This window comes from Mus caroli, unplaced genomic scaffold, assembly GCF_978045245.1.
Source record: "Mus caroli unplaced genomic scaffold, Mus_caroli_1 scaffold_6, whole genome shotgun sequence".
NCBI lineage: Eukaryota > Metazoa > Chordata > Mammalia > Rodentia > Muridae > Mus > Mus caroli.
In genome coordinates, this window is record NW_028227261.1 from 41132556 (window position 1) to 41157201 (window position 24646).

At 44.1% G+C, this 24646-nt stretch overlaps 1 protein-coding gene and 1 long non-coding RNA gene across 2 annotated transcripts; one reads left to right on the forward strand and one right to left on the reverse strand.

Moving 5' to 3' along the window:
• Positions 1-47: 47 nt before the first annotated feature.
• Positions 48-22832, forward strand: Cyp4b1 (cytochrome P450 family 4 subfamily B member 1). Its single transcript, XM_021159621.3, has 12 exons — positions 48-257; positions 5477-5618; positions 5803-5847; positions 7032-7159; positions 11059-11183; positions 11422-11573; positions 11709-11815; positions 18982-19172; positions 20875-21008; positions 21857-21921; positions 22017-22099; positions 22520-22832. Exons 1-12 carry the CDS (start codon positions 78-80, stop codon positions 22701-22703), a joined length of 1536 nt encoding a protein of 511 aa, XP_021015280.1. The 5' UTR covers positions 48-77; the 3' UTR covers positions 22704-22832.
• On the reverse strand, positions 846-1910 carry LOC147004229 (uncharacterized). The gene is made up of 3 exons (XR_015047327.1): positions 1743-1910; positions 1293-1538; positions 846-987 (listed from the first exon to the last, which is right to left on the reverse strand). It is a non-coding gene; the product is annotated as an uncharacterized LOC147004229 (long non-coding RNA).
• Positions 22833-24646: the final 1814 nt, after the last annotated feature.

Genomic DNA, 24646 nt, shown 5'->3' on the forward strand with positions numbered 1-24646 from the left:
TGCCTATATCCAGAGTATAAGACAATCCAGGGGGTGCAGCTGGAGGCAGTTGGAGCCTGGGTCCTGCGAGTTTAGCCATGGCACTCAGCTTCCTCTCTCCGAGCCTTTCCCGCCTCGGCCTGTGGGCTTCTGTAGTGATCCTGATGGTAACTGTCCTCAAGCTCTTCAGCCTGCTGTTTCAGAGGCAGAAACTGGCCAGGGCTTTGGACAGCTTCCCAGGCCCCCCCACGCACTGGCTTTTTGGTCATGCCCTTGAGGTATGTGGGGATATGGGAGATGCCCTTGAGGTATGTGGGGCTATGGGGGAGTTGGCTCTAATCCCCCCGGGAGGGGGCTGGGAAGGGAGGTCATCAATTTAGACAAGAGGGTGAGGCCTGGAACCACGGCTCCTAGTCAGCTTTCCCACCCCTGACTTTCAAGCTGGCTTCAGAAGCAATGCAACATTTCAAAGTGGCAGCTTAAGAAGGCCTGAGATGCGTTCCCATTATTTATTCATTCATTTATTTATTTATTTATTTATTTATTTGGTTTTCGGTTTTTTGAGACAGGGTTTCTCTGTGTAGCCCTGGCTGTCCTGGAACTCACTCGAGTGCTGGGATCAAAGGCGTGCGCCACCACACCCGGCCCATTATTTTGAGGCACAGAATGCAAGTCGGTGTGGAGGCTTGTTGATAGATCACACCCGGGAGAAATTAAATCCTCAAAGTTCGACCCGACAACTAGGCAGTCACGAAGTGTCCTTCTCTATGCAGGAGGACATTCAAAGTAAAAACAGAGGAAAGTGCTGTCTTCTGATGCATCCCAACGTGTCTGAGAGGGTGGTACCCCCAAAGCTGGGAGGTACCTTTTCTCTCTCCTTTGTCTGGCTGAGGAACTCTGGCATTTCCCCAGGTTCAGATCCTGGTTGGGTCGCCTGTTAAGGCAGCTCAGGAGGGGTTCACCTTAGCATCCAGTCTCAGGAACTCCTCTTGTCTTGGGGATCCAGACCTTCTGAACACAAGATAAGGGTTTGGAATCAGGCAGGAGGAACAGATCCTCCACACACCTCCCCAAACATCTGGAGACTAACATCTTAGATTGGAACTAGGACCCCGAGACTAAGTCTTCTGGAGTGCTTTGAGCTACAGGCAGGTTTGGGAGCCCAGGCATGGATGTCAGAGATGAAGTCTCAAAAGCGGGTGTCATTCTTTCTACCTCTTTCTTCTTCCATCTGGGGAATTGACACTGGAAATGAATTTGGTCTCTAATCTGATTTTTGCCCCTTACTTGTTGGGGATAACCTATGAACTTACCTGTACCATTGAACACTATGCGTGGGAGGAGGATGTCTTGGGTGAGAGAAAACAGACACTAGAGCCTTCTCTGCTCCCAGGAGGATGAAGGTGCTTCCCCAGGGGTCCACTTCTGCTCCATTCTTTTAATTTTAGCATCTTACAGCTTTTCTACTAGTTTGAGACTTTTGGAGAGTGGCGGACTTGGTCTGATTTATTCTCATGCCCTCAGGATACAGCACAAAACTTGGGATAGTACAGGCATGCCTGAATGAATGAGCACAAAAGGATAGATTGTAGGGTGAGAGGTCCACAGAAGATGGAGAGTGGTGGGGAAGGGAGGTGAGGGATCAGGATGACTTGGGAGGGTCTCTGCCAAGTGTGGAAGGGTGAGGTCACATTCTAAAAGAGCATGAGAGGCATTTGGGAGGACTTTTAATTCCCCTTTCTCTGTGCCCCCTTTGTGCTTACCTGCTTTCCTCAGGATTGGGGAAGTTAGTCCTCAAGCAATGGGCTTTAATAGCATATAGTCCATTCTCTCACAATTCCGTGCCAGAGCTGTCTGCTCTCTTCTTTCCAGGTGTTCTATCTTGAAAGTACACAGAGAGCCTGAAACACAGCCTAGCTTCAGCTTCTTCATGCCAGTATAACTATCTGAAGGGCATTGGCTCGACACCAGGAGACCATGCTAAGATTGGAGTGGGAGGCTGATCTTGAGGGCTATAAAAGTTTCCTAGGGAACCAACCACAGGCACAGTGCCATTGCATTCCTCCAGGACTTGGCACCTCTGCATGGTTGGATTCACACCTCAACCTGAGAATGTGAAGGGCAGAATGTGGATTTGTTTCCCTAGCGTGAGAAAAGATGGGGAAGTTGAAATTCAAAGGGGTTAAGGTGTCCACTTAAGGACACATATTGGTTCAGGATTCAAGTCAAAGCTGAACTAGGGACTCCTCATGCATTCTGGGCCCTAATTGTCTTGTATGTGGTAGGAAGAGTACCTAAAGGGTCAGGATGACTGACACTAGACACACAAGAACACCAAGGGATAGCCCGCCCAGAAGGAGAGCTACTAAGGTGATCCCCACAAGACTTCCCTGAGTGGCCTCAGAGGGCACCACACAGACTCATAGGAAGGGTTCCTGGCAGGTGCCATTCAGTTCAGGGACTGAGAGATCTTGTTAAGAATCTGGACAGTCCAAAAATAACTGAACTGAGAAGGAGTTTAGGTATCATACTGGAGATACCTGAGCTCTTGTGTTGGGACCTAGCATGTTGTGGAAGAGGAGTCCCTGTCTTCTACCCCCAGTTGTTGGTGTTTCTAACCATTCACCTCTGTCTCAAACGTAGATGATCGTGTGTATGTGTGTGTGTGTAAACCAGATATTGGATGTCTTCTATGGCTCTCTACCTTACATATTCATTTTTTGAGAAGATTAGAAAACTCACTTCATTTTATTTATATGGGTTTTTTCTTCATATACACCAGTGTATCACATGTGTGTCTGGTGCTCACAGAGGCCAGAAGAGGGTCTCAGGGACCCTGGACCTTGCAAATGGTTGTGAGCCACTATGTGGATGATGGGAACAGAACCTAGATCCTCTGTAAGAGCAGGCAGTACTTTTAACTGCAGAGCCAACAATCCAGTCTCTTAGAAAAGACTTTTAAGAATTAAACTGCCTAAGTGTGTGTTGGTGTGCATGTGGGTGTAGTGTGGGGATGTGCACATGTGAGTTTAAGTGCTGTCAGAGTTTAGAAGAGGGTGTCAAATTCCCAGGAGTTAGATTGCAGGAGGTTATAGGCAGACCCCTGTGGGTGCTGGGAGCTGGGTGTTTCACAAGAGCGGTATAGCTCTTAACCGCTGATCAGTATTTCATTTTTTATTGGTTATTTTGTTTATTTACATTTCTAATGTTGTCTCCCTCCCAGTTTCCACCCCTGAAAACCCTCCACTCCACTCCCTCTTCCTGCCTCCATGAGGGTACTCCCCACCCCACTCCTGTCCCTGTGCCCTACACAGTGGCATCAAGCCTTCTCAGGACCCAGGGCTTCCCCTCCTTTTGATGCCAGACAAGGCCATCCTCTGCCACATATACAGCTGGAGCCATGGGTCCCTCCATGTGTATTCTTTGATTGATGGTTTAGTTCCTGGGAGTTCTGTGTGTGTGGGGGGTCTGGTTGGTTGATATTCTTGTTCCTCCCATGGGGTTGCAAACCCCTTTAGTTCCTACACTCCTTCCCACACCTCCTCCATTGGGGTTCCCATGTTCATTCCTATGAATATCTCACTTTTTTAGAGAAGATTTCTTACTAAACCTGGAGCTCTCCATTTTGGAAACACTGGCAGGTCAGCAAGCCCCTCCCTCCATCTTTCTATCTCACCCTTGGCTTACAGATGCTAACCACCATGTCTGTCTTTTAAGTAGAGGGCTGGAGTTCAAATTCAGGCCTTCATGCCTGGGAAGCAAGTGCTTCTCCCTACTGAGCCATCTCCCCACGCAGATAAATTTTATTCTCAAGCAGTCCCCAAGAGCACTGTAGCTGCCTCACACTGGAGAAGCAGGGAACTTGTTCCTTGGACACTGCCCAACTGATCTTTAGATCCATTAGGGAATGGCCTGAGTGGATTTGTTGACAGGAAGGAAGCTCAGTCACGATTTCTGGTCAGCTCTATCTCTTGAGATAGTTCCGTTGGCCTTTGAATGCACTGTTCCCACTTATGAAGAGGTCATGGTTCAATGAAGCTTCATTGACGTCCCATTCTGATCTGATTCCTGAAGTGTAACTTACTCAGACTATTGGAGAGCAAGTCCTTCCCATTGCTCACTGCTGCTGGGTTTAACACTGGTGCAAATGAAGGGGTGGGGGCAGGATGCTCTGGAGCTGGGTGCAGTGACTTATCTTTATGCCCTGTTTTCCTGTTTCCTTCCTTTCTGAGAAAACAATCTGTCCAAGATCTGATAGTGGCAGCCATGGTTAGGGCACTAGAGGATGAATCTGAGGCATTTGTTGTATAACTCAGAGAAGTTTGCCAGCAACCACATGACCCATAGAAGAGCAATGTCTCAGCAGTCATTTTGAGGGATTGCAGCTGCAAAATGGGTCCAGATGCTGAGAGCTGTCTTCACTCTTATGGGCTCCTGGGGACAATCAAGGCTCATAGGAGAAGGCTGTCTCTAGGGAGGCCATGGCAGTCTGTGACTGAGGCCAAGTTCTCATGTCTGTGGTTGGGTTGCTACAGATGGGCACAGGAATGCTGCCTGGAGCTGGGAAAGACAGGAGCAGAATGTAAGGAACTCCAAGCTTCGGAACAACACATTCAAGAGTATCCAATTAAGAAGATTTAATCAAATTAAGTAATTAATTAAGAGTAATTAATCCAATTAAGAGTATCAGAGTTCTTTACTTTGAGTGGCAACCAATATTAGGTTAATGCTTCAGAGCTTCTTGGTGCCAAAATTCAGGGGTACAGCACTTCTAAAGACAAAACCCACAATTACATCAATGCTAGATAAGGGTCAGAGTAAACTTGTAATATTATTTAGTTATTTAGACATAACGTGACAATTATTTTGGTTAATACATCTGGGTCATATTTGGAGTCACAGAAATGTGTTGCCAAGACACACATGGCTATTGGGAGGGAAGAGTGTTGAGAATTATCTAAGTAGATACAAAATGAAGTCAGAACAAGATGGTATTACCTCGGTCACTTCAAGTGCATGCAGAAAAGAAGAGAGACAGGGCAGGAGGGAGAAGTTCAGGGATGCCAGCCAGAAAGGAGGAAGGTGGCAAGCGTGTTCCTTTTATCTATAGGTAAAGATGATTTTTTTATCATTTTTGCTCCTTGCCATTGCACGCATAATGCAACCTTTTGGGTGGAATTGAGGATTCAGAAAGATGATTCTGCAGGGAGATTACAGCAAACTCTGTAGAACATGGGCCAGACCTGCAGAGAAGGCACAGCTGGTGGTAGGATAATCTCCTGGGTCTTGGAGGGGAGTGGTTTGGGTGAGACAAGGATTCCTGGATTTAGAGCAGCAGCTCTGGGACTGGAGAGGGTATTAGAAATGTACATGAAACAGGAGGATGGAAGTAGATTCCGGGGGTCTGGACAGTATCCTTCCTTCTCTGCCCAGAAACCTGGAGTCTGTAGGGAGTTCTGGGCTCATGTGTGGTCTTTGTCTTCTGTTATTGTTTCAGATCCAGAAGACAGGAGGCCTGGACAAGGTGGTAACTTGGACCGAACAGTTCCCCTATGCCCACCCACTCTGGCTTGGACAATTTGTTGTTTTCCTGAACATCTATGAGCCTGACTATGCTAAAGCTGTATACAGCCGAGGGGGTAAGGTGCCCTGGAGAGAGGGTGGGGTTTCCTGGGAATAATGGCCCTAGGGATGAAGTTGGGAGAGGTCCGGACTTGTGTCTAGACTCTAGGAAAAGAATGACCACATCCCTACCTAATTTATCACTATGCCTCATTTGAGAATGTCCTATTTCTCCTTGATTGATGTCTCCTTGTCCTGCAGACCCGAAGGCTGCATATGTTTATGACTTCTTCCTCCAGTGGATCGGTAAGTAAGCGTCTATCTTTCTGTGTCTTCTCCTCCCTCCCTTGAGCTAAGTGACCAGAATCCTGCCCTGCCACAGTGGTCACCCCTCCATTGGCCTGCCTGTCCTAAGCTTAGTGTCTCTGTGGGGAGGTGGGGGAGCAATAAAAGACCTTCTACCTGTCAGGGGATATCCTTGCTGGACATTCCCTTTTCCTCCCAAGCAGAGGCAAGGCAATGTGTGCTTGAAGAGTGGCTTCCTCGAGGGGCCAACCCTAGAGTTGATCCTGTAGGATATTATAATGGCGGTGCTTTCCAGAAGAAGGGTCTGAGAAAAGGTCTAATAATAGTAGGGCCATGGAGGCTGCAAGGTATCTGAGAGACTTGAGTAGAATGCAGACTTCTATTAGTAGATGAGGCTGGGCAGGGAAGATGGGTCAAGTTTAGCTGTTAGTATGTGGACTGATGTTGATGATAGTGTGAGCCATTGAGTCATCTTCTTTTATTTGATTGATTAATTACTTAATTTTGAGACAGGGTCTCACTATGTTGCCTTAGTTGGCCTATGTAGAACAGACTGGCTTTGAACTCACAAAGATCCACCTGATTCTGACTCCTGAGTGCTGGGATTAATGGTGTGTAATACCATACTTGGCCTTATTCTTTTTAAACTTCTATTTATTTGTGTGTATGTGTCTGTGGATGTAGGGCACTTATGGATAGGTAGCTGTGGAGGCAGGTTGAATGCCTGAGAAATGGACTAAAATGTGGTTGGGAGGTATTGTGTATGTGCTGGGAACTGAGCCAGGTCTTGTGTAAGAGCATTAAGGATTCTTGACACATCTCTCTAGAGTTCACTGTGCCTTCTTAACCCAAGGTCACATATGTCTCCCAACTTCCTTTAAAAAACAAAACAACAAAACCAAAACCAAAGCCAATGGCAATTTCCTGGGAGCTATGAAAGGGCTGGTTAATAGGGAGGCAACAATCCTAGACTATTGACTTAGTTAAGATCTGCTACCTTCTCCATGTTGGATACTAGCAGACTGGGGTGGGGACCAGAGTCTCTGCTGGGTCTTGTAGTGCCTGTCCCCCATCCATGTAGTGTTCCAGGCTTGGGAGTGTCAGAGGCTGTGATTGATCTCAGCTCTCAGGGGTAGAGTAGGATTGTCTGGACTCCACAGCCTCCATCTCTCCTCCCTTCTCAGGAAAAGGCCTCCTGGTTCTGGAAGGGCCAAAATGGTTCCAGCACCGCAAGCTGCTCACACCTGGCTTCCATTATGATGTGCTGAAGCCCTATGTGGCCATATTTGCTGAGTCCACACGTGTGATGCTGGTGAGTTCCCTCCCAGTGGCAGGCTCCTAGCACTGTGGGCTGCCAGACTAGCCCCATCCCCATCCCCATTTGCCCTGGGTGAAGGCAAGTGGTGCTCTCTTGGGGAGAGAGTCCCTGAGGCCCTGTCATCCCTATACCTGTAGCAATGGTGCCAAAGGCCTGCTTTGCCTCCCTCTCTCTGCTGTATGCTGTGGAGGCATCCAAGCATTGAGGTAGCTTGGGGCTTGTCTCTGCCAGGAGACCTGATTCTTTTTGATTACAGAATTTGGTTCTGGGAAGCCACCATAAGTACCCTAAGTACCCTACTGGAGAGTTTGAAGGTAGCCTATGTTTTTCAGAGTATCAAAAAATACTTTCCATTTCCAAATTCATTTACATTTTCACACCTGTTTAGACCCTCATCACTGAGAGCAATGTCAGGTCTCACTTAGGGACTTTTAGCCAGAAGAATGGGGCGATATTCCTTCTGTTTCTATTTTGTGCAATAACTTGAGGAGTATTGATATTTATTAACTTTTCTTCAAAAATCTGGTAGAATTCTGCACTAAAAAGTCAGGCTCTGGGCTTTTTTTTTGTTTTGGTTGGTAGACTTTTAGTGACTGCTTCTATTACCAGGGATTATAGGTCTATTTAAATTTCTTATTTGATCTTGATTTTTAACTTTGGCAAATGGTATGTACTGAGAAAATTATCTATGTCTCTTAGATTTTCCAGTCTGGCAGATTACAGGTTTTTATAGTATGTCCTCAGGATTCCCTGAATTTCCTTGGTGTCTGTTGTTATGCCCCCTTCATCTCTAATACTGTTCGTTTAGATGTTCTCTCTTTGCCTTTTGTTAATTTGGATAAGGCAACTTTTCAACCTGTGGGCTGCCACACTTTTGGGAATCAAACAACCTGTTCACAGAGGTTGTGTATCAGACATTTACATTACAAATCATAATGGTAGAAAAATTAGAGTTATGAAGTATCAATGAAATAATTTTATGGTTGGGGTCAACCAAACATGAAGAACCGTATTAAAGGGTCAAAACATTACGAAGGTTGAGAACCACTGTTGTAAGGGCTTTTCAAATCTTACTGATTTTCTCAAAGAGCCAACTCTGTTTCATTAATTCTTGCTGTTTTTTGTTTATTTATTTCTATTTTGTTGATTTCAGCCATGAATTTGACTATTTCCTGCCTTTTACTGGTTTTGTTGTTGTTGTTGTTTTGTTTTGTTTTTTTTTTTTTTTTTTCGAGACATGGTTTCTCTGTATAGCCCTGGCTGTCCTGGAACTTACTCTGTAGACCAGGCTGGCCTTGAACTCAGAAATCCGCCTGCCTCTGCCTCCCAAGTACTAGGATTAAAGGTGTGTGCCACCATGCCTGGATCCCTTTTACTCCTTTTGAATGTAATTCTTTGTTTCATCCTAGAACTTTGATGTATGCTGTTAAGTATGAAATAGTATATGTATAGTATATAGTGTATGTATAGTATGAAATCTATTCATTTTAAAAAAATGTCTGCACTTAGTGCTATGAACTTGCCTCTTTGAATGGCCTTCATTGTGTCCCATATTTCAGGTATATTCTGAATTCATTTTCCTTCTAGTCTAGAATTTTATATTCAATTCCAGAATTCATTCAAGTCTCTACTTTCTATCATGGCCCACTTTTCATTCAGCAGTGTGTTGTCCAGTTTCTATGAGTTTGTAAGCTTTCTGTTGTTGACATCCAGCTTTAGTCTGTGGTGGTCAGAGAAGATGCAGGGTGTTATTTCAATTCTCCTGTATCCATTGAGACTTGCCTTGTGTCTGAGTCTATGATCAATTTTGGAGAATGTTTCATGAGGTGCTGCAAAGAAATATATTTTTGTGTTTGGTTGAAATGTTCTGGAAACATGTACTAGATCCATTTGACTTGCAACTCCAGTCAACTCCAGCATTTGTAGGTTTCGTTTTTGTCTGAATGATCTGTCTATTAGTGAGAGTGTGGTATTGAAGTCTCCAACTATATGATTTAAGGTGTATTTTTGTGTTTACAAGCTTATGTGCCCTGGTTTTTGAAATGTCTTCATAGTGGATTTTTTCTTTGATAAGTATGTAGTGTACTTTGCTATCTCTTCTGTTTAGTTTTGCACCAAAGTCTGTTTTGCCAGATATTAAAAATTGGCTTGTTTCTTGGGTCCATTTTCTTAGAATATCTTTTTCCATCTTTTTACCTTGAGGTGATACTACCCTTAATATTGAGGTGTGTTTTTTTATGGATATAATAGAAGGATGACTCCTGTTTACAGATCCATTATAATAGTCTTTGTCTTTTTTATTGGGCAATGTAGTCCAGTGACTTTTGGAGATATAAATGAACAGTGTTTGTTGATACCTGCTATTTTTGTTGTTGTTGTTGTTGTGAGTGTATGTGTGTATGTACTTCTCACCCTCCCTCTTTTCGATTTTTCTGGTCTGGGATTATTTATTCCTTGTGTTTTTTTTTGGTGTAATTAGCATCTTTAGATTGGAGTATCCTTTCCATGGGGCTGGATTTGTAAATATATGTTGCTTATTTTTTTTTTTTATCACAGGATCCTATTTTCTTTATCTAGCATGATTGAAAGATTTGCTGGGTTCAGTAGTCTGGGATGGCATTTGTGGTCCCTTAGAGTATATAAAACATCTATCCAAGTCCATTTGGCTTTTAGAGTCTTCACTAAGATATCTAGTGTTATTCTAACAGGTCTGCCTTTATTAATTACTTAGTCTTTTCCACTTGCAGCTGTTAGTATTTTTTTGTTCTGTAATACAGCATTTTGATTATGTGCCAAGGGAATTTCTTTTCTGGTTAATCCATTTGATCTCTATATCCTTTTTGTATCGTTATAAGTGTCTTCTTTATAAGGTTAGAGAAATTTTCTTCTAAAATATTTTCTGTGTCTTTGCCCTGCATTTCTTCTCCTTTCTCTATTCCTATTCCTATTAGATTTGGTCTTTTCATAGTGCCCCAGGTTTCATAGATGTTTTGTGCCAGGAGTCTTTTAGATGTAACTTTTTATTTTTTTTTTTGGTCTGAGGTATCCATTTCTTCAATTTTGTCTCAAATGACTAAGATCTCTTCTTCCATTCTTGTATTCTGTTGGTGAGTGTTGCCTCTGAGGTTCCTGTTCGATTTCCAGATTTTCCATGGTTTAGGTTTCTTTATTTATTCTATTTTTACTTACAGAACATGGGCTGTTCTGTTTGTTTTCTCCCATTGTTTGTTTGTGCTTTCATAAAATTCTTTAAGGGAATTATTCGTTTTCTCTTTAAGGCTATTTTAAGGTCTTTATCTTGTGCTTCAGGTAGGTTGCAATTCTCTGTGGTAAGGTAGCTGGCCTAGTCAGGACATGTCCTGGCTGTTATTGATTTTGTTTTTATGCTGGCATCTGGGTATCTTACTTTGTGAAGATTGAAATTCTAGGTGCTGATACCTGGTCTTCTCTTTGTTGTATGGGTTTTTTGGTCCTTGGTTTCTTTTGCTCTTTCTGGTAATTAAGATGGTGTGGTAGATGTGTGTTACCTAGTAGGGACTTTTTCTCAATCTTGATAGATATTTCCATAGAGGACAGATTCCCAGTAAAACTTGTTTCTAGGTATTGGGAGATGACACTTAGGGAAAGAGATGGGCTAGGAGAAGTGAGAGGGTCTACAGGAGGCCTTATAGTCTTATCAGGGTATTCCATCAGGACATGCTTAGTTCCTTGGAAACTGGGGAGAGTGAGGAGAGACCACAGCAGGGAGTCTGCTACACATCTGGGAATAAGATTTGGGGACTGGATTTGGAGGAGAGGATGGAGCAGGAAAGATTTGTACTTAACCTCACTGCTTCTCTGGCCAGGCAGCCTAACTCCTTCCCACATTACTCTTCTCTCTTTCTGGATTCCAGGACAAGTGGGAGAAAAAGGCTAGTGAGAATAAGAGCTTTGACATCTTCTGTGACGTGGGCCACATGGCACTGGACACCCTTATGAAGTGCACCTTTGGCAAAGGAGACAGCGGCCTAGGCCACAGGTCAGGAGCACCTCTATCTAAGACCCACAGATAAGAAAGGTGGAAGGGCTCCTGGTCTCTGCTTGGAGAGGAGATGTGTCCTGCCTTGATATGTCCAGAGCCTACTCATGGTGGGAGACACTTTTGTTAGTGAGGAGGCTTAAGGAGGCAAGAAGAGGAACAGGAAGTACTGTTGATAGGGATTCCTAAAAGAAAGCTGCTCAGGCCTCTGCCCCTCCCTCCACTCTCTTCTGTATAGTGACAACAGCTACTACCTGGCAGTTAGTGACCTCACACTGCTGATGCAGCAGCGCATCGACTCCTTCCAGTACCATAATGACTTCATTTACTGGCTCACACCACATGGCCGCCGCTTCTTGCGGGCCTGCCAGATAGCCCATGACCATACAGGTAGGCCTTTCCCTCAAGCCTTCCTTCATCCCTCCACCCCAGCTAGGAAGCCTTTGTTATTCCTCTGGGATCCTCTGAACCCTTCTTGATGCAGGGCCAGTATAGGCAGTGACGGCACTTATGCTTTTGGTCCAGATCATGTCATCAGGCAGCGGAAGGCAGCCCTGCAGGATGAGAAGGAGCAGAAAAAGCTTCAGGAGCGGAGACACCTGGACTTCCTGGACATTCTCCTGGGTGCCCGGGTGAGTGAACATAGCCCACCCTGTCTGACAGCTGCTCCCAGGGAGGTCTTTAGGCTCTCTTCCTGAAGCAGTGTCCCTGCCCAGCAAGTATAATGTATTGCTTACCCATGGCACAAATCAACAAAGGTAAAATGTGCAGCATGTGTGTGGCTGGGCTGTGACATTAGGGAACTGGCAGTCTGGATCACATGGAAGCATCTTACAGAGTTTTCTAAGGTTCCTAACAATCTTGGCATTGCAGAACCTCAGAGGCAAGACTCACCAATTCCCTCTTTTCCTTCCTTCCTTCCTTCCTTCCTTCCTTCCTTCCTTCCTTCCTTCCTTCCTTCCTTCTCTCCCTCCCCTCCCCTCCCTCCTCCCCTCCCCTCCCCTCCCCTCCCCTCCCCCCTCCCCTCCCCTCCCCTCCCCTCCCCTCCCCTCCCCTCCCCTCCCCTCCCCTCCCTCCCTTCCTTCCTTCTTTCCTTCCTTCCTTCCTTCCTTCCTTCCTTCCTTCCTTCCCTCCCTCCTCCCTCCCTCCCCTCCCCTCCCCTCCCCTCCCCTCCCTCCCTCCCTCCCTCCCTCCCTTCCTTCCTTCCTTCCCTCCTCCCTCCCTCCCTCCCTCCCCTCCCCTCCCCTCCCCTCCCCTCCCCTCCCCTCCCCTCCCCTCCCCTCCCCTCCCCTCCCCCCCTCCCCTCCCTCCCTCCCTCCCTCCCTTCCTTCCTTCCTTCCTTCCTTCCTTCCTTCCTTCCTTCCCTTCCCTCCCCTCCCCTCCCCTCCTTCCTTCCTTCCCTTTTCCCTTCCTTTCTCTTTCCCTTCCACCCTCTCTCCTTCCCCCTATCTTTTCTGCCTCCCTAGTTCCTCTCTCTTTTCTGTCCTCCCTCACCTCCTTCTTTGATTCCACAAAACTTCGTGCCGAACCTGAGTTAATTCCTGTGCAGAGTTAAGAAAGACCTGGTATGGCCTCAGCATCGGTGGGAGCCATCTTGGTTCCATGAGTCCGCCAAAAGTAGTCTGCACAGGTGAGAGTGTTCACTCCCGATGCTAAAAGCTTCTGGGACAGGCAGGAGCCACAGAGCTTCTGAGGCAGCCCCCTTCTCGGGCTCCAGACATCCAGGCACCTTTCCAGCCAGAGGATAGGTGTTGGCCTGGCCTGGGAGGACTTTGCCTCAGCATCAGTGGGAGCCATCTTGGATCTAGGACTCTGACAAAAGTAGTCTGCACAGGTGAGAGTGTGGACTACAGAAGCTAACAGCTTCTGTGACAGGCCAAAGCAACACAGCTTCTGGGACAAGTCCTGTTTTGGGCCTCATCTTCGGCTAGGATGGAGGTCTGAAAGCCAGATATCTGTGCACCTTCCCTGTAAGAGGAGAGCTTGCCTGCAGAGAGGGCTCTGACCACTGAAACTCAGAGGAGAGAGCTAGTCTCCCAGGTCGGCTCATAGAGGCTAACAGAATCACCAGAGGAACAATCACTAACCAGAGACAACTATAACAACTAACTCCAGAGATTACCAGATGGCAAAAGGTAAACATAAGAATCTTACTAACAGAAACCAAGACTACTCACAATCATCAGAACACAGCATTCCCACTTCACCCAGTCCAGGGCACCCCAACCCAGATTTAAAAGCATATCTCATGATGATGGTAGAGGACATCAAGAAGGACTTTAATAACTCACTTAAAGAAATTCAGGAGAACACTGCTAAACAGGTAGAAGACCTTAAAGAGGAAACACAAAAATCCCTTAAAGAATTGCAGGAAAACACAACAAAACAGGCGATGGAATTGAATAAAACCATACAAGACCTAAAAAGGAAGGTAGACACAATAAAGAAAACCCAAAGTGAGGCAAAGCTGGAGATAGAAACCCTAGGAAAGAAATCTGGAACCATAGGTGCAAGCATCAGAAACAGAATACAAGAGATGGAAGAGAGAATCTCAGGTGCAGAAGATTCCATAGAGAACATCGGCACAACAATCAAAGAAAATACAAATGCAAAAAGATCCTAACTCAAAACATCCAGGAAATCCAGGACACAATGAGAAGACCAAACCTACAGATAATAGGAGTAGATGAGAATAAAGATTTTCAACTCAAAGGAACAGCAAATATCTTCAACAAAATTATAGAAGAAAACTCCCCATACCTAAAGAAAGAGATGCCCATGAAAATACAAGAAGCCTACAGAACTCCAAATACACTGGACCAGAAAAGAAATTCCTCCTGACACATAATAATCAGAACAACAAATGCACTAAATAAAGATAGAATATTAAAAGCAGTAAGGGAAAAAGGTCAAGTAACATATAAAGGCAAGCCTATCAGAATTACACCAGATTTTTCACCAGAGACTATGAAAGCCAGAAGAGCCTGGACAGATATTATACAGACACTAAGAGAACACAAATGCCAGCCCAGGCTACTATACCCAGCCAAACTTTCAATTACCTTAGATGGAGAAACCAAAGTATTCCATGACAGAATCAAGTTCACACATTATCCTTCCACAAATCCTGCCCTTCAAAGGATAATAGCAGAAAAAAACCAATACAAGGACGGAAACCATGTCCTAGAAAAAGCAAGAAGGTAATCCCTCAACAAATCTAAAAGAAGACAGCCACAAGAACAGAATGCCAACTTTAACAACAAAAATAAAAGAAAGCAACAATTTCTTTTCCTTACTATCTCTTAATATCAATGGACTCAACTCCCCAATAAAAAGACATAGACTAACAGACTGGCTACACAAACAGGACCCAACATTTTGGTGCTTACAGGAAACTCATCTTAGGGAAAAAATAGACACTACCTCAGAATGAAAGGCTGGAAAACAATTTTCCAAGCAAATGATGTGAAAAAACAAGCTTGAGTAGCCATTCTGATATCTAATAAAATCGACTTCCAAACTAAAGTCATCAAAAAAGACAAGGAGGGGAACTTCATACGCATCAAAGATAAAATCTTCCAAGAGGAACTCTCAATTCTGAATATCTATGCTCCAAATACAAGGACAGCCATATTTATTAAAGAAACTTTAGTAAAGCTCAAAGCACACATTGCACCTCACACAATAATAGTGGGAGACTTCAACACACCACTTTGACCAATGGACAGATCATGGAAACAGAAACTAAACAGGGACACAGTGAAACTAACAGAAGTTATGAAACAAATGGACTTAACAGATATCCACAGAACATTTTATCCTAAAACAAAAGGATATACCTTTTTCTCAGCACCTCATGGTAACTTCTCCAAAATTGACCACATAATTGGTCATAAAACAAGCCTCAACATATACAAAAATATTGAAATTGTCCCGTGCATCCTATCAGATCACCATGGACTAAGGCTGATCTTCAATTAAAAATAAATAATAGAAAGCCGACATTCACGTGGAAATTGAACAACACTCTTCTCAATGATATCTTGGTCAAGGAAGGAATAAAGAAAGAAATTAAGGACTTTTTGGAGTTTAATGAAAATGAAGCCACAACATACCCAAACTTATGGGACACAATGAAAGCATTTCTAAGAGGAAAACTCATAGCTCTGAGTGCCTCCAAAAAGAAAGAAGAGAGAGCACACATTAGCAGCTTGACAACACACCAGAAGCTCTAGAACAAAAGGAAGCAAATTCAACCAAGAGGAGTAGATGGCAGGAAATAATCAAACTCAGGGCGAAATCAACCAAGTGGAAACAAGAAGAAATATTCAAAGAATCAACCAAAGGAGGAGCTGGTTCTTTGAGAAAATCAACAAGATAGATTAATCCTTAGCCAGACTCACTAGAGGGCACAGGGAAAGCATCCTAATTAACAAAATCAGAAATAAAAAGGGAGATATAACAACAGATCCTGAAGAAATCCAAAACACCATCAGATCCTTCTACAAAAGGTTATTCTCAACAAAACTGGAAAACCTGGATGAAATGGACAAGTTTCTACACAGATACCAGGTACAAAAGTTAAATCAAGATCAGGTTAATGATCTAAACAGTCCTGTATCCCCTAAAGAAACAGAATTGGTCATAATAATCTCCCAACCAAAAAAATGCCCAGGACCAGATGGGTTTATTGCAGAGTTCTATCAGACCTTCAAAGAAGATCTAATCCCAGTTCTTCACAAACTATTCCACAAAATAGAAACAGAAGGTACTCTACCCAATGCATTCTATGAAGCCACAATTACTCTGATACCTAAACCACAAAAAGATCCAACAAAGATAGAGAACTCCAGACCAATTTCCCTTATGAATATCGATGCAAAAATGCTCAATAAAGTTCTCACTAACCAAATCCAAGAACACATCAAAAAAATCATCCATCCTGACCAAGTAGGTTTCATCCCAGGGATGCAGGGACGGTTCAATATACGGAAATCCTTCAACGTAATCCAGTATATAAACAAACTCAAAGATAAAAACGTCATGATCATCTCGTTAGATGCAGAGAAATCATTTGACAAGATCCAATCCCCATTCATGATAAAAGTCTTGGAAAGATCAGGAATTCAAGGCCCATACCTAGACATGATAAAAGCAATCTACAGCAAACCAGTAGCCAACATCAGAGTAAATGGTGAGAAGCTTGAAGCAATCCCACTAAAATCAGGGACTAGATAAGGCTGCCCACTTTCTCCCTACCTATTTAACATTGTACTTGAAGTCCTAGCCAGAGCAATTAGACAGCAAAAGGAGATCAAGGGGATACAAATTGGAAAGGAAGAAGTCAAAATATCACTTTGATAGTATATATAAGTATGATATGATAGTATATATAAGTGACCCTATAAATTCCACCAGAGAATACCTAAACCTGATAAACAGCTTCAATGAAGCTGGTTATAAAATTAACTCAAACAAGTCAATGGCCTTTCTGTACACAAAGGATAAACAGGCTGAGAAAGAAATTAGGGAAACAACACCCTTCTCAATAGTCACACATAATATAAAATACCTTGGCATGACTCTAACTAAGGAAGTGAAAGATCTGTATGATAAGAACTTCAAGTCTCTGAAGAGAGAAATTAAAAAAGATCTCAGAAGATGGAAAGATCTCCCATGCTCATGGATTGGCAGGATCAACATTGTAAAAATGGCTATCTTGCCAAAAGCAATCTACAGATTCAATGCAATCCCCATCAAAATTCCAACTCAATTCTTCAACGAATTAGAAAGGGCAATTGGCAGATTCTTCTGGAATAACAAAAAAGCCAGGATTGCAAAAACTCTTCTCAAGGATAAAAGAACCTCTGGTGAATCACCATACCTGACCTAAAGCTGTACTAGAGAGCAATTTTGATAAAAACGGCATGGTACTGGTATAGGGACAGACAAGTAGATCAATGGAATAGAATTGAAGACCTAGAGATGAACCCACACACCTATGGTCACTTGATCTTTGACAAGGGAGCTAAAACCATCCAGTGGAAAAAAGACAATATTTTCAACAAATGGTGCTGGCACAACTGGTGGTTACCATATAGAAGAATGTGAATTGATCCATTCCTATGTCTTTGTACTGATGTCAAATCTAAGTGGATCAAGGAACTTCACATAAAACCAGAGGCACGAAACTTATAGAGGAGAAAGTATGGAAAAGCCTTGAAGATATGGGTACAGGGGAAAAATTCCTGAATAGAACAGCAATGGCTTATACTGTAAGATAGAGAATCGATAAATGGAACCTCATAAACTTGCAAAGATTCTGCAAGGCAAAAGACGCCATCAATAAGACAAAAAGACCACCAACATGTTGGGAAAGGATCTTTACCTATCCTAAATCAGATAGGGGACTAATATCCAATATATATAAGGAACTCAAGAAGGTGGACTCCAGAAAACCAAATAACCCCATTAAAAATGGGGCTCAGAGCTAAACAAAGAATTCTTACCTGAGGAATACCGAATGGCTGAGAAGCACCTGAGAATATGTTCAACATCGTTAATCCTCAGGGAAATCCAAATCAAAATATTCCACCTCACACCAGTCAGAATGGCTAAGATCAAAAACTCAGGTGACAGCAGATGCTGGCGAGGATGTGGAGAAAAGAGGAACTCTCCTCCATTGTTGGTGGGATTGCAAGCTTGTACAACCACTCTGGAAATCAGTCTGGTGGTTCCTCTGAAAATTGGTCTTAGTACTACAGGAGGATCCCACAATTCCTCTCCTGGGCATATATCCAGAAGATGTCCCAACTGGTAAGAAGGACACATGCTCCACTATGTTCATAGCAGCCCTATTTATAATAGCCAGAAGCTGGAAACAACCCACATGCCCCTCAACAGAGGAATGGATACAGAAAATGTGGTACATTTACACAATGGAGTACTACTCAGCTATTAAAAAGAATGAATTTATGAAATTCCTAGGGAAATGGTTGGACCTGGAGGGCATCATCCTGAGTGAGATAATCCAATCACAAAGGAACTCACACAATATGTACTCACTGATAAGTTGATATTAGCCCAGAAACTTAGGATACCCAAGATATAAGATACAATTTGTTAAACGCATGAAACTCAAGAAGAATGAAGACCAAAGTGTGGACACTTTGCTCCTTCTTAGAATTGGGAGCAAAACAGCCATGGAAGGAGTTCCAGAGACAAAGTTTGGAGCTGTGATGAAAGGATGGGCCATCTAGAGACTGCCATATCCGGGCATCCATCCCATAATCAGCTTCCAAACAGTGACACCATTGCATACACTAGCAAGATTTTGCTGAAAGGACCCAGATAGAGCTGTCTCTTGTGAGACTATGCTGGGGCCTAGCAAACACAGAAGTGGATGCTCACAATCAGCTATTGGATGGATCACAGGGCTCCCAATGGAGGAGCTAGAGAAAGTAACCGTGGAGCTAAAGGGATCTGCAATCCTATAGGTGGAACAACAATATGAACTAACCAGTACCCCTCTGGAGCTCGTGTCTCTAGCTGCACATTAATCAGAAGATGGCCTAGTCGTCCATCAGTGGAAAGAGAGGCCCATTGGTCGTGCAAACTTTATATGCCTCAGTACAGGGGAATGACAGGGCCAAGAAGTGGGAGTGGGTGGGTGGGGGAGTGGGTGGGGGAGCGTGTGGGGGCCTTTTGTGATAGCTTTCTTATGCTTCCTCAGATTTGTATCCAACAGCTACTGTTGGGCATTCTTCTCATCCCTAACTCTCATTGTACCTTCTTTCAGGATGAAAGTGGGATCAAGTTGTCAGATGCAGACCTCCGGGCTGAAGTGGACACATTCATGTTCGAAGGCCATGACACCACCACTAGTGGTATCTCTTGGTTTCTCTACTGCATGGCCCTTTATCCTATGCACCAGCAGCGATGTAGGGAGGAGGCCCGTGAGATCCTAGGGGACCGGGACTCCTTCCAGTGGTGAGTGATCTGAGCATGAGCTTGGCCCATCTTGCTCAGTCCAGGCACAGCTTGTACCCGCTCTGCCAGTGCCTACAAAAGATAACACACAGCTATTCCAGAGGGGAGGTGATGTTGGCAGCAGTTGTTTCTTATTGTTGTTGTATAGCTGTCTTAGGGGTTAACTATATATATATATACTCTCCTGCCCCAGTTCATTCTCCCCCAAATGGGGTTTTTTCAGTGTCACATTAAGTTGTCAACAGAAGCTGAATTTCATAATGACAGAATATGAATCCACACTGGGTTTTTGGATAGAGTAGAGACGGCTGAGAAAGAGGGGGAAGCAGGAGATGAAGGTGAGAAGACAGCTGAGAAGGCTAATCCCTTGCTGCCTGCTACCTGTCTCCTACCTCTGGATGCCAGCACATAGCCCCCAGATGCCACATTTCTTTTCATGGCGAAGGAGACTAATTTCCAAATACCAATACTTAAAAACTTATATGTGGCTCCCCCTTCTTTGTTTCTCAGCTCAAGCCTGAAGTCCTAAATGTGACACTAGCAGAAACAACTTTTCTTTCAGAGTGGTCTGGGAGTCGCACCCAGACCACTCTTGCTGCTTCCTTTTTGTAGACCTTTGTAGCCTGACAGTCACCGCCTCCCACTGAGTTCCTGATGTGGCTCCAGCACTGTACAGGACACATAGTAGGAATACAGAAATTGGCCTATCGGCATCAGGAGTTTCTGTTCTTCTAAGGAGGACTGATCTGTAATTCCAGCGTCAGAGATGTGAAGGATGGAGTCTCCATAATTGAAGTTTATTTATTGAATGTTGGAAACCTTCCAAGGGGTCCAGCCATGAACAAAGTACTATCTGGAGCACATTGCAAGGGAGAAGAGGAGAGGAGGAGCCAGTTTGTTCCTCTTGTGGGAGATTTCAGACAGTCAGACTCACATTGTAGGAGAGTAACTTCGAGTTGTCTGGATGTTGAGGGTAGAGGGGTGAGAAGGAAAGGGGCTTGAATTGACTTTAAGGAAGGTTAAACCTCAGGTGAAGAGAGCTGTACATTCTTGGCTAAATAATGATGTAGATAGTCTGAGGCAGAGATTAATGCATATTTTATTTTCACTTAGTTTTATCCAGAATCCCAAGCAGCATCAAGGACGCTTATTTAATTAAATAGGACAAGAAATGAAAAGTCACGATTATGAGTTGAGTGATTTGGAATTTGAGGCTCTCTAAGAAGATATTATATAGTTCTGATGGTTACATCTCATATTTGGGTTTGAGCTTCCTGGTAGCCAAAGGAGTATTTATTTGAGTTTATCTTTATCCACTCATGGAAATTGGTTGGAACATTCAACTAAAAATTATCAGGCTACCTTTTTCCATTCCAGGCCCACAGGGAAGCCAAGCAGAAATTAAAGAAATGTTCTTGTGCTACTTGTTAAGGCCCTGTATGACACAAAAGTGGCCTTGCCTTTGAGGGTTGGGTGCACAAATGTCTCTAGGATCCTGTGCCTTCTCCTTCCAGATTGCTAGGTCTACATGACCACCCAGTGTGACATTACACTTAGGCACTTGGAGCCTCTGTGACTCCTCTGTTGGAAGTATGGTAGTGATAGGAAATGAAAACAGTATAGTGGTGAAGTTGTTGATGGGGCCTACCCTCTCCTGGGACCACACTGCTTCCAGTTCCTAAGTGTCCTGTGTTGCTGGCAGGGATGATCTGGCCAAGATGACCTACCTGACCATGTGCATCAAAGAGTGCTTCCGCCTCTACCCACCTGTACCTCAAGTGTACCGCCAGCTCAGCAAGCCAGTAACTTTTGTGGATGGCCGCTCTCTACCTGCAGGTAGGTTGCTGGGAACAGTGAGGGTGGAATGAAAGTATTATCTGTATCACTGGACCATCTTAACACCATGTGAAGAGAGCTTAGGCTTTGTGTGCAGGGCCCTGGGCCCCAAGCACCAGGCTCACAGAGTATGAGTAAACTTGCCTCTGCCCCCAAACCTCCATCTCTCCAACTCCCTCTTCTATAAAAAGAATATAAAGTTTATTTTTCTTTTAGGTTTCAGGGTAGTTATATGGATTTATTTTTCTGTGGATTGAAATAACAAGAGGATATACATATATCTATATATCTATATCTATATATATGTGTGTGTGTATACACATGTAAATGTATATATATAGGAATAGGTATAAGTATACCTATACATATATATTAGTGAGCATTCCACAGCTTCAGTAATAGTGACAGGCCCTAGGAGGAGTTCTTGTAGCCTGAAAATTGTCTCCTTCTCTTTTTTCTTATGTTTAAAACTATATTAAATTATTCTACTGTGGTACTTTTGTGGCCTTGACAAGTTCAGGGAGATGATTCGCATACACTATGACACAATGCACGTACATGTCCAGTTCTGTGTTATGGCTTCATAAGTGTTCAGATCTGAGCCTGACATAGTAAGCATCAAATGGATTGTATCTCTTATTACTAATAGCACAATAACTTCCTGGGATATTGGAGCTGCTACTGCTTACTAAATTACTTTGAGTGTGACCAAGAGATCAGTGTCACTGGCAGTGAACAAACAGGCAAAGGTTGGTGTCCAAGATAAGGGGACATTAGGGGACTTAGGCCTAATGAGGTGGTTTGGCTGCTTCATGATCCCTTGATATTAGACCTCATTTTGCTTACAGGCAGCCTGATCTCTCTGCACATCTATGCCCTCCATAGGAACAGTGCTGTGTGGCCTGACCCAGAGGTACAGTGTCTCTGGGCCTGGAGGTTAGACAGGGTATGGGTTACCCTCTGCCAGGATTTGGTGAGTACTTAAGAAAGCCCTATTTATCTCCTTAGGTCTTTGACCCACTGCGCTTTTCTCCTGAGAATATGACAGGACGGCATCCCTTTGCCTTCATGCCTTTTTCTGCAGGGCCCAGGTAGGTAGAGAGACAACATTCCCAGGCCCTCATGATTGGAGAGGAAAAGTAGAGGCCATCAGTGTGTGTGTGTGTGTGTGTGTGTGTGTGTGTGTGTGTGTGTGTGTGTGTATGGCATCATCTCGGAATGCTCTGTAACAAGGGGGCCCTTTTGGTATTTTTTTCCTGTTCCTAGGAAATAGGGGGGGCAGCTGTTTTCATTCTTTGAGATACTGCAAGCCAGAGCTCCCAATGTGAAGCTACCCACTGGGGCTTTTTACCATGCTCCTAAGATTTGTGTTTTTAAAGCCCACATCAACAAATCTACCAGCTATTGTGTGTCCAAAACTCGTTATTGTTTTTTGTGGGCCTCTAAGAACACTAAACTCTGTCATTCTGGTTAGCCAACAGCTTGATGCTTCTCTGTGTTGTTTGTTGCAGGAATTGCATTGGTCAGCAGTTTGCCATGAACGAGATGAAGGTGGTCACAGCCCTCTGTTTGCTGCGCTTTGAATTCTCCCCAGATCCCTCAAAGATCCCCATTAAGGTTCCCCAGCTGATCTTGCGCTCCAAAAATGGCATCCACCTCTACCTGAGGCCACTGGGCCCTGGGTCTGGAAAGTAGGTCTTAGGAGAGCAAGGGTATGGAGTCATTGTGGATCCCTGCCTTTGGGGGGCTTGGGAGATAAAAGCATGCACATTGAGAGTATCCTGGAAGACATTCTCTTGTAAACATGTGTGTGGAATTATTCAATGCCTGGGCTCTCAAACTCATTCCTTCACTCCACAAACATTTGCTGAATGTTTGGCTGCCTTGAGCAACTTCATTTATTTCTCATAACTGCATTCATTTAGCCATCTCAGTGGGCATTTGGGATATAATAGACATAAGGAAAATTGCTTAAACTAAATATGTACAAAATAAATAATACTTTAAAAAGCAAACACCCACCACCGAAGTCAAAGAATATGGAAGATGTTTTTACTGGCATGATGTCTTTCTTGGGATGTGTCTCTGTGGTACTTCTAGGTGTTGGTGTTTCACAGTTACATAGGGCTTTGGGCAATCACAGTATATCTTGGGAAGGTGATACAATAACATTAAAGGGGGGGCTTCCCAGGAAAAAGGGAACTCGTTTCTATAAGGCAAGGAATGAAGATGCAAAGTACTTCTGAGGTGAAGTTCAGGTTGGGGCCTACATATGATTTAGAGGTACTGCCTTAGCAGTTCCTGAAACAGCTTCTTGATGGCTATGGGTACCTATGTCACTAGGGGTCAAGGTCTAAGGTCACTACACTAGGAGGATCAAATCTTAGAATTAGCCCCATATGGAAAGAGGGCACCAGAAGCTAGGATCAGAAATAGGAGCCAGGAACTCTATCCCTGAGACTTGGTAAAGGTTTTAGGGCAATGGTTCTTCACATGTGTGCCACATCCCCTTTGATAGGAATGACCCCTTTACAGGGTCCACCAACACTAATCAGAAAACACAGTTTTTATATTATGATTCATTACAGTAGCAAAATTACATTTATAAAGTAGCAATGAATTTATTTTATGGCTGGGGAGGGGTCACCACAACATGAGGAACTGTATTAAAAGGTCAAAGCACTAGGAAGGTTGAGAACTACTGTTCTAGGGCATCTTGGGAAATGTGCCATATACCTTTCCTAATACCAATTCTTTTCTGATTGGAAGAAGGCCATAGCTTGGAAGATCTGCCGTAAGATACTTTATAACTCCTCTAAAGCCACTAGAAGCTGGGTTGTAAAGGTCCCATTATATTGTGCCTATTAGCTATAAGCCTTAATGCAACTAACTTGCCCCTTTTTCCTAGCACACAGATAAACGGTTCTCTGTGGGACCATGAAGGCAGCCTGTTTCCTGTTTGAGCTAGGTTTAAATTCCAGAGACCCAGCAGATAACTCTGCAAAGGACAGAAGAAAGTTGCCCACGCCCCCAGACACCAGGCTCCTGACTTGAGGCTCCAGTTCTCCACAATTCTGTGGCCATCAGTCATGTAGGGCAATGCCCCAAGCCCCTGTTGTTTGTCTGGACTCAACCTCCACAGTTACCTGGCAACAGCCAGGTAGACCTGGTCTGCTATAAAAGGGGCTGCTTGCCCCCTCCTCCCTCTCTTACTCTCTTATTCTCTTACTCTTGCCTCTCTCTCTCCCCTCTTGCTCTCCCTCTCTTCACATTCCCTCCCCCTCTCTTCATGTGGCATGGCTTCTCTACTTTCTCCCTCTCTCTGCCTTTCTCTGCCTCTACTACCCTCTTAGCTCCCCTGCCTTCATGACAGTAAATGCTTTAAAAGTATGACCTGCCTCTTCTCATTGGGATCCTCTGTGCTGGAGCAACAGAGCAGGTCTTCCTCTAAAGAGCATGCATCTAATCTTCCTGAGGCCTCCCTGTGCTCTCAGACATAGCTTCCACCAACCAAGCCACCGCTGGACAAATCAAGGACTCTCGTTCCTGTGACCCAGCTGGAGTGCTTCCCCTTGCCCTTTTCCCTTTCAGGCCAGGATCATCTCATTGGGATCCTCTGTGCTGGAGCAACAGAGCAG

Bases quoted from the DNA above. Each gene is read 5' to 3' on its own strand.
- Cyp4b1 (XM_021159621.3), top strand. From the start codon at position 78: ATGGCACTCAGCTTCCTCTCTCCGAGCCTTTCCCGCCTCGGCCTGTGG. The intron at 7,160-11,058 runs GTGAGTTCCCTC...TCTGGATTCCAG, and splicing joins AGTCCACACGTGTGATGCTG to GACAAGTGGGAGAAAAAGGC. The intron at 11,184-11,421 runs GTCAGGAGCACC...TCTTCTGTATAG, and splicing joins GACAGCGGCCTAGGCCACAG to TGACAACAGCTACTACCTGG.